Source organism: Ranitomeya variabilis, chromosome 4, assembly GCF_051348905.1.
Source record: "Ranitomeya variabilis isolate aRanVar5 chromosome 4, aRanVar5.hap1, whole genome shotgun sequence".
NCBI lineage: Eukaryota > Metazoa > Chordata > Amphibia > Anura > Dendrobatidae > Ranitomeya > Ranitomeya variabilis.
The window spans coordinates 278,832,667-278,847,548 of NC_135235.1; the positions used below are offsets into that span (position 1 = coordinate 278,832,667).

Genomic DNA, 14,882 nt, shown 5'->3' on the forward strand with positions numbered 1-14,882 from the left:
GCGCCAGTACTGACAGTTGTCCTCCACTGAACAAACCTATACCGCCTGTGTACTCCTGTTACCAATTTTGAACTGCTTTGAGCCTACTTTTTTATTTTAGGCCTCCTACGTGTGTCTGTGCCACTACTTACAGTTGTCCTCCACTGAACAAAGCTATGCCGCCTGTGTACTCCTGTTACCAATTTTGAACTGAATTTAGCCTACTTTATCATTTGGGCCTACTAAGTCTGTCTGCGCCACTCCTTACAGTTGTCCTCCACTGAACAAAGCTATGCCGCCTGTGTACTTCTGTTACCAATTTTGAACTGAATTTAGCCTACTTTATCATTTGGGCCTACTAAGTCTGTCTGCGCCACTCCTTACAGTTGTCCTCCACTGAACAAAGCTATGCCGCCTGTGTACTTCTGTTTCCAATTTTGAACTGCATTTAGCCTACTTACTTTTTTGGGCCTAGTAACTGTGTCAGCCACTCCTTACAGTTGTCCTCCACTGAACAAAGCTATGCGGCCTGTGTACTCCTGTTTCCAATTTTGAACTGCATTTAGCCTACTTTTTTATTTTAGGCCTACTATGTATGTCTGCGCCAGTACTTACAGTTGTCCTCCACTGAACAAAGCTATGCCGCCTGTGTACTCCTGTTACCAATTTTGAACTGTTTTGAGCCTACTTTTTTATTTTAGGCCTACTAAGTCTGTCTGCGCCACTCCTTGCAGTTGTCCTCCACTGAACAAAGCTATGCTGCCTGTTTATACCTGTTACCAATTTTGAACTGCTTTGAGCCTACTTTTTTATTTTAGGCCTCCTACTTGTTTCTGTCTGCGCCACTAGTTACAGTTGTCCTCCACTGAACAAAGCTATGCCGCCTGTGTACTCCTGTTTCCAATATTTAACTGCATTTAGCCTACTTACTTATTTGGGCCTAGTAACTGTGTCAGCCACTCCTTACAGTTGTCCTCCACTGAACAAAGCTGTGCCGCCTGTGTACTCCTGTTTCCAATTTTTTACTGCATTTAGCCTACGGTAATTTTTTATTTAAGGCCTACTAAGTCTGTCTGCGCCACTCCTTACAGTTGTCCTTCACTGAACAAAGCTATGCCGCCTGTGTACTCCTGTTTCCAATTTTGAACTGCATTTAGCCTACTTTTTTATTTTAGGCCTACTAAGTCTGTCTGCGCCACTCCTTACAGTTGTCCTCCATTGAACAAAGCTATGCCGCCTGTGACTCCTGTTACCAATTTTGAAGTGCATTTAGCCTACCTACTTATTTGGGACTAGTAACTGTGTCAGCCACTCCTTACAGTTGTCCTCCACTGAACAAAGCTATGCCGCCTGTTTACTCCTGTTACCAATTTTGAACTGCTTTGAGCCTACTTTTTTATTTTAGGCCTACTAAGTCTGTCTACGCCACTCCTTACAGTTGTCCTCCACTGAACAAACCTATGCTGCCTGTGTACTCCTGTTTCCAATTTTGAACTGCGTTTATCCTACTTACTTATTTGAGCCTAGTAACTGTGTCATCCACTCCTTACAGTTGTCCTCCACTGAACAAAGCTATGCCGCCAGTGTACTGTTACCAATTTTGAACTGAATTTAGCCTACTTTATCATTTAGGCCTACTAAGTCTGTCTGCGCCACTCCTTACAGTTGTCCTCCACTGAACAAAGCTATGCCGCCTGTGTATTTCTGTTTCCAATTTTGAACTGCATTTAGCCTACTTACTTATTTGGGCCTAGTAACTGTGTCAGCCACTCCTTACAGTTGTCCTCCACTGAACAAAGCTATGCCGTCTCTGTACTCCTGTTACCAATTTTGAACTGCTTTGAGCCTACTTTTTTATTTTAGGCCTACTAAGTCTGTCTGCGCCACTCCTTGCAGTTGTCCTCCACTGAACAAAGCTATGCCGCCTGTGTACTCCTGTTTCCAATTTTGAACTGCATTTATTTAGCCTACTTTTTTATTTTAGGCCTACTAAGTCTGTCTGCGCCACTCCTTACAGTTGTCCTCCACTTAACAAAGCTATGCCGCCAGTGTACTCCTGTTACTAATTTTGAACTGCATTTAGCCTACTTACTTATTTGGGCCTAGTAACTTTGTCAGCCACTCTTTACAGTTGTCATCCACTGAACAAAGCTATGCCGCCTGTGTACTCCTGTTACCAATTTTGAACTGCATTTAGCCTACTTTATCATTTGGGCCTACTAAGTCTGTCTGTGTCACTCATTATAGTTGTCCTCCACTCAACAAAGCTATGCCGCCTGTTTAGTCCTGTTACCAATTTTGAAATGCATTTATCCTACTTACTTTTTTGGGCCTATATCTGTGTTTCCTCCTCATCCTGCCCATTGCCCAGCCACTGCTAGATGAGTCTGCTGGAACATTGACCCAGACCACTACATTCCCCTTGCACTCTGCACAGCCAGAATCTGACCCTGCTGAAATTCAGGTTCCCCTTCCCGCATACTATACCACCTTACACGGGGACAAAGAGGAAGGTGCAGATGAAAGTGCAGGTTCCTTCATCAGGTAGGGGGGCATACTCGTTGGCACTGGCACAGGGCCCCTCATAGTATGCAAAAGTGTCTCTGGCAGTGGGAGGTGCCGCCCGCCGTCAAACACACCACCGTACTATGAGGGGCCCTGTGCCAGTGCCAACTAGTGGGCCGCCTGTCATGATCTCTGCAGGCAGAGATCATAGCAAGCCTATAGAGGGACAAGCTCTCGGAAGATGGAACTATACTGACCATGAACTAAGCCTGCCGCGCAACTAGAAATAGCCAGGTAGCATTTCCTATTTATCGCTAGATGCCCAGCTCTGGCCTAAGACCTAAATAGCTAGCAGAGGGAAATATAAGACCTGGCTCACCTCTAGAGAAATATTCCAAAGAAGACAGTAGCCCCCCACATATAATGACGGTGAGTTCAGATGAAACAACAAACGCAGCAGGAAAATAGTCTTAGCAAATTTGAGGTCCGCTTACTAGATAGCAGAAGACAGATAGTATACTTTCATGGTCAGCAGAAAAACACTAACAAAACACCATCCAGAGATTACCTTAAACTCTGGCATTAACTCATAACGCCAGAGTAGCAATCCCTGATCAACGAGAGCTTTCCAGACACAGTAACAAAACTTCAGCTGTGAACTGGAACAAATAGGCAAAACAAAACATGGACAAAAGTCCAACTTATCTAGTAGTTGTCTAGAAGCAGGAACAAGCACTGAGAGGCATCAGATAACATTGTTGACCGGCAAGAAACCACCAGAGAAATGAGCTTAAATAGCGACACCCACTACTGATGGAACCAGGTGAAACAGGAAGGAGGATGACAAGTCCAATTCCACAAGCGGCCACCGGGGGAGCCCAGAATCCAAATTCACAACAGTACCCCCCCCTCAAGGAGGGGGCACCGAACCCTCACCAGATCCACCAGGGCGACCAGGATGAGCCCTATGGAAGGCACGAACAAGATCAGAAGCATGAACATCAGATGCATTGACCCAAGAATTATCCTCCTGGCCGTAACCCTTCCAGTTGACCAGATACTGGAGTCTCCGTCTGGAAACACGAGAGTCCAAAATTTTCTCCACAACGTACTCCAACTCACCCTCAACCAACACCGGAGCAGGAGGCTCAACTGAAGGTACAACAGGTACCTCATACCTGCGCAATAACGACCGATGAAAAACGTTATGAATGGAAAAGGACGCAGGGAGGTCCAAACGGAAAGAAACAGGATTAAGAATCTCCAATATTCTATAAGGGCCGATGAACCGAGGTTTAAACTTAGGAGAAGAGACCCTCATAGGGACAAAACGAGAAGACAACCACACCAAATCTCCAACACCAAGCCGAGAACCAACACGACGATGACGGTTGGCAAAACGCTGAGTCTTCTCCTGGGACAACTTCAAATTGTCCATAACCTGCCCCCAGATGTGATGCAATCTCTCCACCACCGCATCCACTCCAGGACAATCCGAGGATTCCACCTGACCGGAGGAAAATCGAGGGTGAAACCCCGAATTACAGAAAAACGGGGACACCAAGGTGGAAGAGCTGGCCCGATTATTGAGGGCGAACTCTGCCAATGGCAAAAAAGCAACCCAATCATCCTGGTCAGCAGAGACAAAACACCTCAGATATGTCTCAAGGGTCTGATTAGTCCGCTCGGTCTGGCCATTAGTCTGAGGGTGAAAAGCAGATGAAAAAGACAAATCTATGCCCATCCTAGCACAGAATGCCCGCCAAAATCTAGACACAAATTGGGTACCTCTGTCAGAAACAATATTCTCAGGAATACCGTGCAATCGGACAACATTCTGAAAAAACAGAGGAACCAACTCAGAAGAAGAAGGCAACTTGGGCAGAGGAACCAAATGGACCATTTTAGAGAAACGGTCACAGACCACCCAGATGACAGACATCTTCTGGGAAACAGGCAGATCTGAAATAAAATCCATCGAGATGTGTGTCCAAGGCCTCTTAGGAATAGGCAAGGGCAACAGCAGTCCGCTAGCCCGAGAACTACAAGACTTGGCCCGAGCACAAACGTCACATGACTGCACAAAGACTCGCACATCTCGTGACAGGGAAGGCCACCAGAAGGATCTTGCCACCAAATCCCTGGTACCAAAAATTCCGGGATGACCTGCCAATGCAGAAGAATGTACCTCAGAGATGACTCTGCTGGTCCAATCATCCGGAACAAACAGTCTATCAGGCGGACAACGATCCGGTCTATCCGCCTGAAACTCTTGCAAGAACCGCCGCAGATCAGGAGAAACGGCCGACAAAATTACTCCCTCCCTAAGGATACCTGTGGGTTCAGAATTACCAGGAGAGTCCGGGTCAAAACTCCTAGAAAGGGCATCTGCCTTAACATTCTTAGAACCCGGTAGGTATGACACCACAAAATTAAAGCGAGAAAAAAATAAAGACCAGCGCGCCTGTCTAGGATTCAGGCGTCTGGCAGTCTCAAGATAAATCAAATTTTTGTGGTCAGTCAATACCACCACCTGATGCCTAGCCCCCTCGAGCCAATGGCGCCACTCCTCAAACGCCCACTTCATGGCCAAAAGCTCCCGATTCCCAACATCATAATTCCGCTCTGCGGGCGAAAATTTGCGAGAAAAGAAGGCACAAGGCCTAATGACGGAGCAGTCGGAACCTTTCTGCGACAACACTGCCCCAGCTCCGATCTCCGAAGCGTCAACCTCAACCTGAAAAGGCAGATTCACATCAGGCTGACGCAACACAGGGGCAGAGGCAAAACGGCGCTTAAGCTCCTGAAAGGCCTCTACAGCATGAGGGGACCAATTAGCAACATCAGCGCCTTGTCTGGTCAAATCAGTCAGTGGTTTAACGACATCCGAAAAACCAGCAATAAATCGGCGGTAAAAGTTGGCAAAGCCCAAAAATCTCTGAAGACCCTTAAGAGAGGAGGGCTGAGTCCAGTCACAAATAGCTTGCACCTTGACGGGATCCATCTCAATGGAAGAGGGAGAAAAAATATACCCCAAAAAAGAAATTTTCTGGACCCCAAAATCGCACTTAGACCCCTTCACACATAAAGAATTAGACCGCAGAACCTGAAAAACTCTCCTGACCTGCTGGACATGAGAGTCCCAGTCATCAGAAAAAATCAGAATATCATCCAGATATATTATCATAAATTTATCCAGAAAATCGCGGAAAATATCATGCATAAAAGACTGGAAAACTGAAGGGGCATTAGAAAGACCAAAAGGCATGACCAAATACTCAAAGTGGCCCTCGGGCGTATTAAATGCGGTCTTCCACTCATCCCCCTGCCTGATCCGCACCAAATTATACGCCCCACGAAGATCAATTTTAGAGAACCACTTAGCACCTTCTATACGAGCAAACAAATCAGTAAGCAATGGCAATGGGTATTGATACTTAACAGTGATCTTATTCAGAAGCCGATAATCAATACATGGTCTCAAAGAGCCGTCTTTTTTTTGAGACAAAGAAAAACCCAGCTCCCAAGGGAGAAGAAGATGGACGAATATGTCCCTTTTCCAAAGACTCCTTTATATATTCCCGCATAGCAGCATGTTCCGGCACAGACAGATTAAACAAACGACCCTTTGGATATTTACAACCCGGTATCAAATCTATGGCACAATCGCACTCACGGTGCGGAGGTAACGACCCAAGCTTGGGTTCGTCAAAGACGTCTTGATAATCAGAGAGGAACTCAGGGACTTCAGAGGGAATGGACGACGAAATAGAAACCAAAGGTAAGTCCCCATGAATACCCTTACATCCCCAGCTCAACACAGACATTGCTCTCCAGTCCAAGACTGGGTTGTGAGACTGCAACCATGGCAATCCCAGTACCAAATCGTCATGTAAATTATACAGCACCAGGAAACGAATAATCTCCTGGTGATCCGGATAGATACGCATGGTAACTTGTGTCCAGTATTGTGGTTTATTATTAGCCAATGGGGTGGAGTCAATCCCCTTCAGAGGAATAAGAGTCTCCAAAGGCTCTAAATCAAAACCACAACGATTGGCAAAGGACCAATCCATAAGACTCAGAGCGGCGCCAGAGTCAACATAGGCGTCCGTGGCAATGGATGACAAAGAGCAAATCAGGGTTACAGACAAAATAAACTTAGACTGAATGGTGCCAATGGAAACAGACTTATCAAGCTTCTTTGTACGCCTAGAGCATGCTGATATAACATGAGTAGAATCCCCACAATAGAAACACAATCCATTCTTCCGTCTAAAATTCTGTCGCTCGCTCCTGGACAGAATTCTATCACACTGCATACTTTCTGGCGTCTTTTCCATAGACACCGCCAGATGGTGCACCGGTTTGCGCTCCCGCAGACGCCTATCAATCTGAATAGCCATTGTCATGGACTCATTCAGACCTGCAGGCACAGGGAACCCCACCATAACATCCTTAACGGCATCAGAGAGACCTTCTCTGAAAGTTGCCGCCAAGGCGCACTCATTCCACTGAGTAAGCACAGACCATTTACGGAATTTTTGGCAGAAAACTTCAGCTTCGTCTTGCCCCTGAGATAGTGCCATCAAAGTTTTTTCTGCCTGAAGTTCCAAATGAGGTTCCTCATAAAGCAAGCCCAAGGCCAGAAAAAACGCATCCACATCGCGTAACGCAGGATCCCCTGCTGGCAATGAGAAGGCCCAATCTTGAGGGTCACCCCTGAGCAAGGAAATCACAATCCTAACCTGCTGAGCAGGGTCTCCAGCTGAACGAGACTTCAGGGACAAATAAAGCTTACAATTATTTCGGAAATTCTGGAAGCTAGCTCTATTCCCTGTGAAGAACTCCGGCAAAGGAATTCTCGGCTCAGATACCGGAGCATGTACCACAAAATCTTGTAAATTTTGTACTTTCGTGATGAGATTATTCAAACCCGCAGTTACACTCTGGAGATCCATTATTGTCAGGTGCACACAGAGCCATACAGAGATTAGGAGGAGAGAGAGAAAAAAGACTGCAGCAAGGCAGACTGGAGGAAAAAAAAAAAAAAAATTCCAGCAGACTTCTTATAACTCTCCTTTCTCAACCTGGGTCTTTAACACTTTATGGGCCGGTCAAACTGTCATGATCTCTGCAGGCAGAGATCATAGCAAGCCTATAGAGGGACAAGCTCTCGGAAGATGGAACTATACTGACCATGAACTAAGCCTGCCGCGCAACTAGAAATAGCCAGGTAGCATTTCCTATTTATCGCTAGATGCCCAGCTCTGGCCTAAGACCTAAATAGCTAGCAGAGGGAAATATAAGACCTGGCTCACCTCTAGAGAAATATTCCAAAGAAGACAGTAGCCCCCCACATATAATGACGGTGAGTTCAGATGAAACAACAAACGCAGCAGGAAAATAGTCTTAGCAAATTTGAGGTCCGCTTACTAGATAGCAGAAGACAGATAGTATACTTTCATGGTCAGCAGAAAAACACTAACAAAACACCATCCAGAGATTACCTTAAACTCTGGCATTAACTCATAACGCCAGAGTAGCAATCCCTGATCAACGAGAGCTTTCCAGACACAGTAACAAAACTTCAGCTGTGAACTGGAACAAATAGGCAAAACAAAACATGGACAAAAGTCCAACTTATCTAGTAGTTGTCTAGAAGCAGGAACAAGCACTGAGAGGCATCAGATAACATTGTTGACCGGCAAGAAACCACCAGAGAAATGAGCTTAAATAGCGACACCCACTACTGATGGAACCAGGTGAAACAGGAAGGAGGATGACAAGTCCAATTCCACAAGCGGCCACCGGGGGAGCCCAGAATCCAAATTCACAACAGCCGCCCCTGCTTGCTCAGGATCACAGCACTTGCAAAGTTGAAATACTTACCTCTCCCTGCTCCACCGCCGTGACGTATTCCGCGTTTCCTGGGCCCACAAAAATCTTGAGCCGGCCCTACCCCCCCACAACTTTAGCCAAATGACCCCCTGTTTTCAATGCCTAATTATTATTATAAAGTAAATTAAAATTGACAAGCTTCAGTAATACAAATTGATGTTTTTGGCATTAAAATGGCCACTGTAGGTGTTTTCCTGTCCTCCACTCACTGCCGACTTTGCTTCCCCATTGACTTGCATTGAGTTTCGTGTTTCAGTCGGCCCCCGACTTTTCGCAATAATCGGCCAATTTCATCCGACCCGACTTTTGAGAAAGTCGGGTTTCGCGAAACCCGACTCGATCTTAAAAAAGTAAAAGTCGCTCAACTCTACAACTACAACTATCTAAATTAACAGTATACCAGTCACCGTATACACACCAGATCTTTAATTTTTCAGAGTGAGGTCCTATACTTGAATACACGCCGCTTTTATGCACCTCTACCAATGGCAAGTCATGACCCATCTTCCACCCTGACCGGATCCACCAATGTGATCTGCCATGAGTACGGACCTGTCCACATCCAAAACGATGCACGTTGCCCCGCTAATCCAGACGGGCCACAGGACCTGGGAAACGCCGCCCGATCTCATGACCAGAGTCGCTCTCAAATGAACCTTGTGGGCGATGTTTTCCCAGGTCCTGTGACCGGGGCGCTACTTTGATGTGGTCCCAAGATACGCATTTCTATTACCTTTTCTTAGAGTGCTTTATGTAGGATTGGCTAAGGAGTATAGCTTTCCCAGCACTACACAGAATTTCTCTGTGAGCCGGTAAACTTTTAGGCATCTGTGTATGTGTAGTAGGTGTAATAGTAATATCAGCAAATATCTCCAATTAGAAATGTAGTATAGTTCTTCTGATTCGCCTTGTCTCTTTTCTCATGTGCAGGCATTGCAGAACCTCATGTATCCATGCTTACGGCCACTGATATAGTGACAGCTAGTTTCTAGAGGTTGTAACCATGGATACCTAAGTTTCTGCAATGCCTGCACGTGAGGAAAAAGACATAGCGAATCAGAAGAACTGTACTACATTTCTAACTGGAAATATTTGCTAATATTATTATTATTACACCTACTACATATTGGGATAGGATCTTGGAGATGGGAATACCCCTAATGCTGTAATTATATAGGCCCCTTATTTTTACTCACTGTGAACTCACCAGATATGATAAAATGCTGATTGCTGGAGAAACTGGAGAGTAATGGCTGTTCGCTTCTTGTATGTGCTTTTGCAAAGCTGAAATCCAAAGACTCTTCTCCCTTGAGCTCAGACAGGCCACTTGGCGCGACTCAATCATTGGACCTCAACAGAGTTTAATGGAAGATATAAACGTTTTAGGCCATATTCACACATCAGTATTTTTCGGCATATTATTGCGGATCTGTGAATCTGGCCGTAAAGGACATTTTCCGGTAAACGTATTGATTCTGTTCCATCATCACCTTCCATATTTTTGTGGGAGAGGACCCTCTTTATGTGGACAAGGGCATAGGTGGCAGCTCGTGGGCTCTAGGTGTCACCATGACATTATGCCTTGGCCATTGTATACAGATAAGGCAGTGTACTGAATCCTTTTGGGTGCAGCCATCACTCAGTATATGCCTCTTGGTATACCTTCTTGCTCATGGCTTTGCCATCTTTATAGTAAAAAAATTGTGAAATTACTTACCGCTGACTTCAAAGTTATAGCCAATTTTGGACGGTTCACAGACTACACACATTCCTGATAGAGGGAGTAGTCCCTGAAAATAAAATAAAATTGGACAGTCAGGAAATATTCAAGAAATATATTTATTGTTTAAGCGACTACTTTAATTATTACAGTGGAATATAAATTATGACTGTACAATTTATCCTGGGAGATGAGAGAAGTTCCAGCTCCTATAGTGCTGGTAGAATGCTGATAAGGAGGAGCCACCCATTCAACAATAGTGGATGTCAAGTTACAGAGCATGAGAATCAGGATATATTAGACTGATATGTTCAGCAAATACAGTTTTAAAGGGAACCTGTCACCTGAATTTGGCGGGACCAGTTTTGGGTCATATGGGCGGGGTTTTCGGGTGTTTGATTCACCCTTTCCTTACCCGCTGGCTGCATGCTGGCCGCAATATTGGATTGAAGTTCATGCTGTGTCCTCCGTAGTACACACCAGCGCAAGGCAATATTGCCTTGCGCTGGCGTGTACTCCGGAGGACAGAGAATGAACTTCAATCCAATATTGCAGCCAGCATGCAGCCAGCGGGTAAGGAAAGGGTGAATCAAACACCCGAAAACCCTGCCCATATGACCCAAAACTGGTCCCTCCAAATTCAGGTGACAGGTTCCCTTTAACTTGACGTGGAGGATTAGGGCTTTTTTAACAGATTTTGTGTGAAATGACAGGTGTCCTTTACATTTTTTGGACTTGCACTTTTTTTTAGTATTGGGATCACTCCACAAGTTTATATGACAAAAAAATATGGTTTGTGATCAGAAAAATTCCCAAGATAGCGTGTTATCCCCAACCCACAGGATAGGAGATAACTTGCCAATCACAGGAGTCCAAGTGCTGGTACCAGCGATCTCGAGAATGGGGGTCTCAAATCCAGGGACCGCGCTCTAACCCCATCTTGAAAAAAGAAGTGGCATGCACGCTCAGTGTGTCAGGTTTCTGAGCCCCGTCCTCTCTGAGATAATGGGGACTTAAAAGGGAAAAGCATTTATTACAAGCATTTATCGTTCTTTACCTGATATATAAATCTCCTCTCCCGATGATCCATGGAAAGAATTAACAAGTGCAGAGGAAACAGAACCATGAAGCACTCCGACATCTCCTGCAGAGAAAATACAAAGGTGTCAGATACTGGAAGATCAGTATGTAATTGGTCAGGAGTCAGGACCAGTTTACTGATGAAGCTCATTGTACAGCTGTACACGTTCTCTCCTCGTACAATAAAAAATGTGATATCTGTAAAGTGCTAGTGCTGAGAAATAAAGCACTGACGCCGCATGCAAATTACACTAGACATACATCAGGGGTATGTTTTTCTTTGTCAGCGCAAGCACTCTCCCAGATTCTAAATGAGTTCATGGACACTCCCTTAAATTCTACATGACTACTTGGACACTCCCCCAAGTTCTACACGAGTAAATGGACACTCTCCCAGATTCTATTTAAGTACATGGACACTCCCCTAAATTCTACATGAGTACTTGGACACTCCCCCAAGTTCTACATGAGTAAATGGACACTCCCCCAGAGTCTATTTAAAGGGCACCTGTCACCCCGTTTTTTCAGTATGAGATAAAAATACTGTTAAATAGGGCCTGAGCTGTGCATTACAATAGTGTATTTTGTGGACCCCGATTCCCCACCTATGCTGCCAAAATACGTTACCAAAGTAGCCGTTTTCGCCTGTCAATCAGGCTGGTCTGGTCAAAAGGGCGTGGTGTCTTCCCCCAGATCTTGCTTAGTTTTCCGTTGGTGGCGTAGTGGTTTGCGCATGCCCAAGGTCCCGAATCCACTGCACAGGGGAGATAAAAGAGCGCGATGTGCACTATTTCATTGGTGATCGGTGGGGGCGGCCATCTTCCTTTGGCCGCGCGTGCGCAGAAGCGGCGCTCTGCTGGCCGCGGCTTCAGGAAAATGGCCGCGGGATGCCGCGCGTGTGCAGATGGAGATCGCGGCGGCCATTTTCCTGAAGCCGAGATGCGAACTCTGCTTCAGGAAAATGGCCGCCGCGATCTCCATCTGCACACACGCGGCATCCCGCGGCCATTTTTCTGAAGCCGCGGCCAGCAGAGCGCCGCTTCTGCGCACGCGCAACCAAAGGAAGATGGCCGCCCCCACCGATCACCAATGAAATAGTGCACATCGCGCTCTTTTAACTCCCCTGTGCAGTGGATTTGGGACCTTGGGCATGCGCAAACCACTACGCCACCAACGGAAAACTAAGCAAGATCTGGGGGAAGACACCACGCCCTTTTGACCAGACCAGCCTGATTGACAGGCGAAAACGGCTACTTTGGTAACGTATTTTGGCAGCATAGGTGGGGAATCGGGGTCCACAAAATACACTATTGTAATGCACAGCTCAGGCCCTATTTAACAGTATTTTTATCTCATACGGAAAAAACGGGGTGACAGGTGCCCTTTAAGTACATGGACACTCCCCCAAATTCTACATGAGTACATGGACACTCTTTCAAATTTTATTTGAGTACATGAACACTACTCCAGATTCTATTTAAGGACATGGACACTCCCCAGATTCTATCTGAGTTACATGGACATTCTCGCTGATTCTATTTAACTTCATAAACCCTACCCCATATTCTATAAGAGTGCATGGATAGTCCTCCAGATTTTAAGTATATGGACACTCTCCCATATTCTACATGAGTACATGTACACTCCTCCAGATTCTATATGAGTACATGAACAATCTCACAAATTCTACATGAGTACATTGACACTCCCCCAAATTCCACTTGAGTACATGGACACTACCCTAGTTGTTATTTAAGTTCATGGACTCTCCCCCAGATTCAATATAAGTACACAAACACTCCACCAAATTCTACATGAGTACATGGACATTCCCCTAGATTTTATGTAAGTACATGGCAACTCCCCAAGTTTCTATTTGAGTACATGCACGCTCCCCTAGATTCTCTTTGACCACATGGACACTCCCCCAGGTTCTACATGAGTAGATGTACACTCGCCTAGATTCTATTTGACTACATGGACACTCCCCTAGATTCTATTTGACTACATGGACACTCCCCTAGATTCTATTTGACCACATAGACACTCCCCTAGATTCTATTTGACCACATAGACACTCCCCTAGATTTGATTTGACTACATGGACACTCCCCTAGATTCGATTTGACTACATGAACACTCCCCTAGATTCGATTTGACTACATGGATACTCCCCTAGATTCTATGTGACTACATGGACACTCCCCTAGATTCTATTTCACTACATGGAAACTCCCCTAGATTCTATTTGACCACATAGACACTCCCCTAGATTCTATTTGAGTAGATGAACACTCCCCTAGATTTTATTTAAGTGCATGGACACTTTCCCAGATTCTACATGAGTACATGGACACTCCCCCAGATTCTACATGAGTAAATGGACACTCCCGCAGATTTTATTTGACTACATGGACACTCCCCCAGACTCTACATGAGTACATGGACACTCCCCCAGATTCTACATGAGTACATGCACACTCCACCAGATTCTACATGAGTAAATGGACACTCCCGCAGATTTTATTTGAGTACATGGACTCTCCCCCAGATTCTATTTGAGTACATGGACACTCACCCAGATTCTACATGAGCACATGGACACTCACCCAGATTTTATTTGAGTACATGGTCTCTCCCCTAGATTCTATTTGACCACATAGACACTCCCCTAGATTCTATTTGACTACATGGAAACTCCCCTAGATTCTATGTGACTACATGGACACTCCCCTAGATTCTATCTGACCACATAGACACTCCCCTAGATTCTATTTGAGTAGATGAACACTCCCCTAGATTTTATTTAAGTGCATGGACACTTTCCCAGATTCTACATGAGTACATGGACACTCCCCAAGATTCTACATGAGTACATGGACACTCCCCCACATTCTATTTGACTACATGGACACTCCCCCAGACTCTACATGAGTACATGGACACTCCCCCAGATTCTACATGAGTACATGGACACTCCCCCAGATTCTACATGAGTACATGGACTCTCCCCCAGATTCTATTTGAGTACATGGACACCCACCCAGATTCTACATGAGTACATGGACATTCACCCAGATTCTACATGAGTACATGGACTCTCCCCCAGATTCTATTTGAGTACATGGACACTCACCCAGATTCTACATGAGTACATGGACTCTCCCCCAGATTCTATTTGAGTACATGGACACTCACCCAGGTTCTACATGAGTACATGGACACTTACGCAGATTGTATTTGAATATATGGTCGCTTCCCTAGATTCTATGTGAGTACATGGATAGTTGATCAAATTCCGGCTGGTACAGGTGAGAGGCAAGGTAAGATGATTTGTTGTTTTTGAATAATAAATGATCTTTGGCGATAATTTAAGAATTTTGAGATTGAGAAATTAATTTAGAATCCATTTGCCAACTTCTAAAATATGTACACTGTAAAGTCTGTTTTCCTGTTGGTCTAGGATAATTTAGAAGTTAATTATTAGTTTCCTAGTGGTCTAGGGTGACAGGCAAGTGTATTCTATATTTCCTAGTGATCTATGGTAGTGTAGTGTGGAGTTAACATTTGTATTGAGGCATTATAGCTCAGTTCTCTGGTTACTAAGGGTGGTGGAGAAATAATGCATTGAGGGTTAGTGTAGTGGATGGTAATGGTCTACATCCCTGGTGGTCTAAGATAGTGGCGAAAGGAATGC

The 14,882-nt window shown here is 45.1% G+C and overlaps 1 protein-coding gene across 3 annotated transcripts in view; it reads right to left on the bottom strand.

Annotated features, from left to right (window-relative positions):
* LOC143764440 (putative pleckstrin homology domain-containing family N member 1) overlaps window positions 1-14,882 on the bottom strand; it is a 67,946-nt gene that overhangs the window by 34,728 nt on the left and 18,336 nt on the right. For all 3 annotated transcript variants that reach the window (XR_013213193.1, XM_077249997.1, XM_077249998.1), the window contains exons 6-8: window positions 11,163-11,249; window positions 10,103-10,175; window positions 9,593-9,735 (exon numbers count right to left, since the gene is read on the bottom strand). Coding sequence is in view for 2 of the 3 variants with exons in the window: in XM_077249997.1 (XP_077106112.1) it covers window positions 9,593-9,735; window positions 10,103-10,175; window positions 11,163-11,249 (303 nt within the window). In the remaining variant the exon portion in view is untranslated. The remainder of the gene's footprint in view (window positions 1-9,592; window positions 9,736-10,102; window positions 10,176-11,162; window positions 11,250-14,882) is intronic.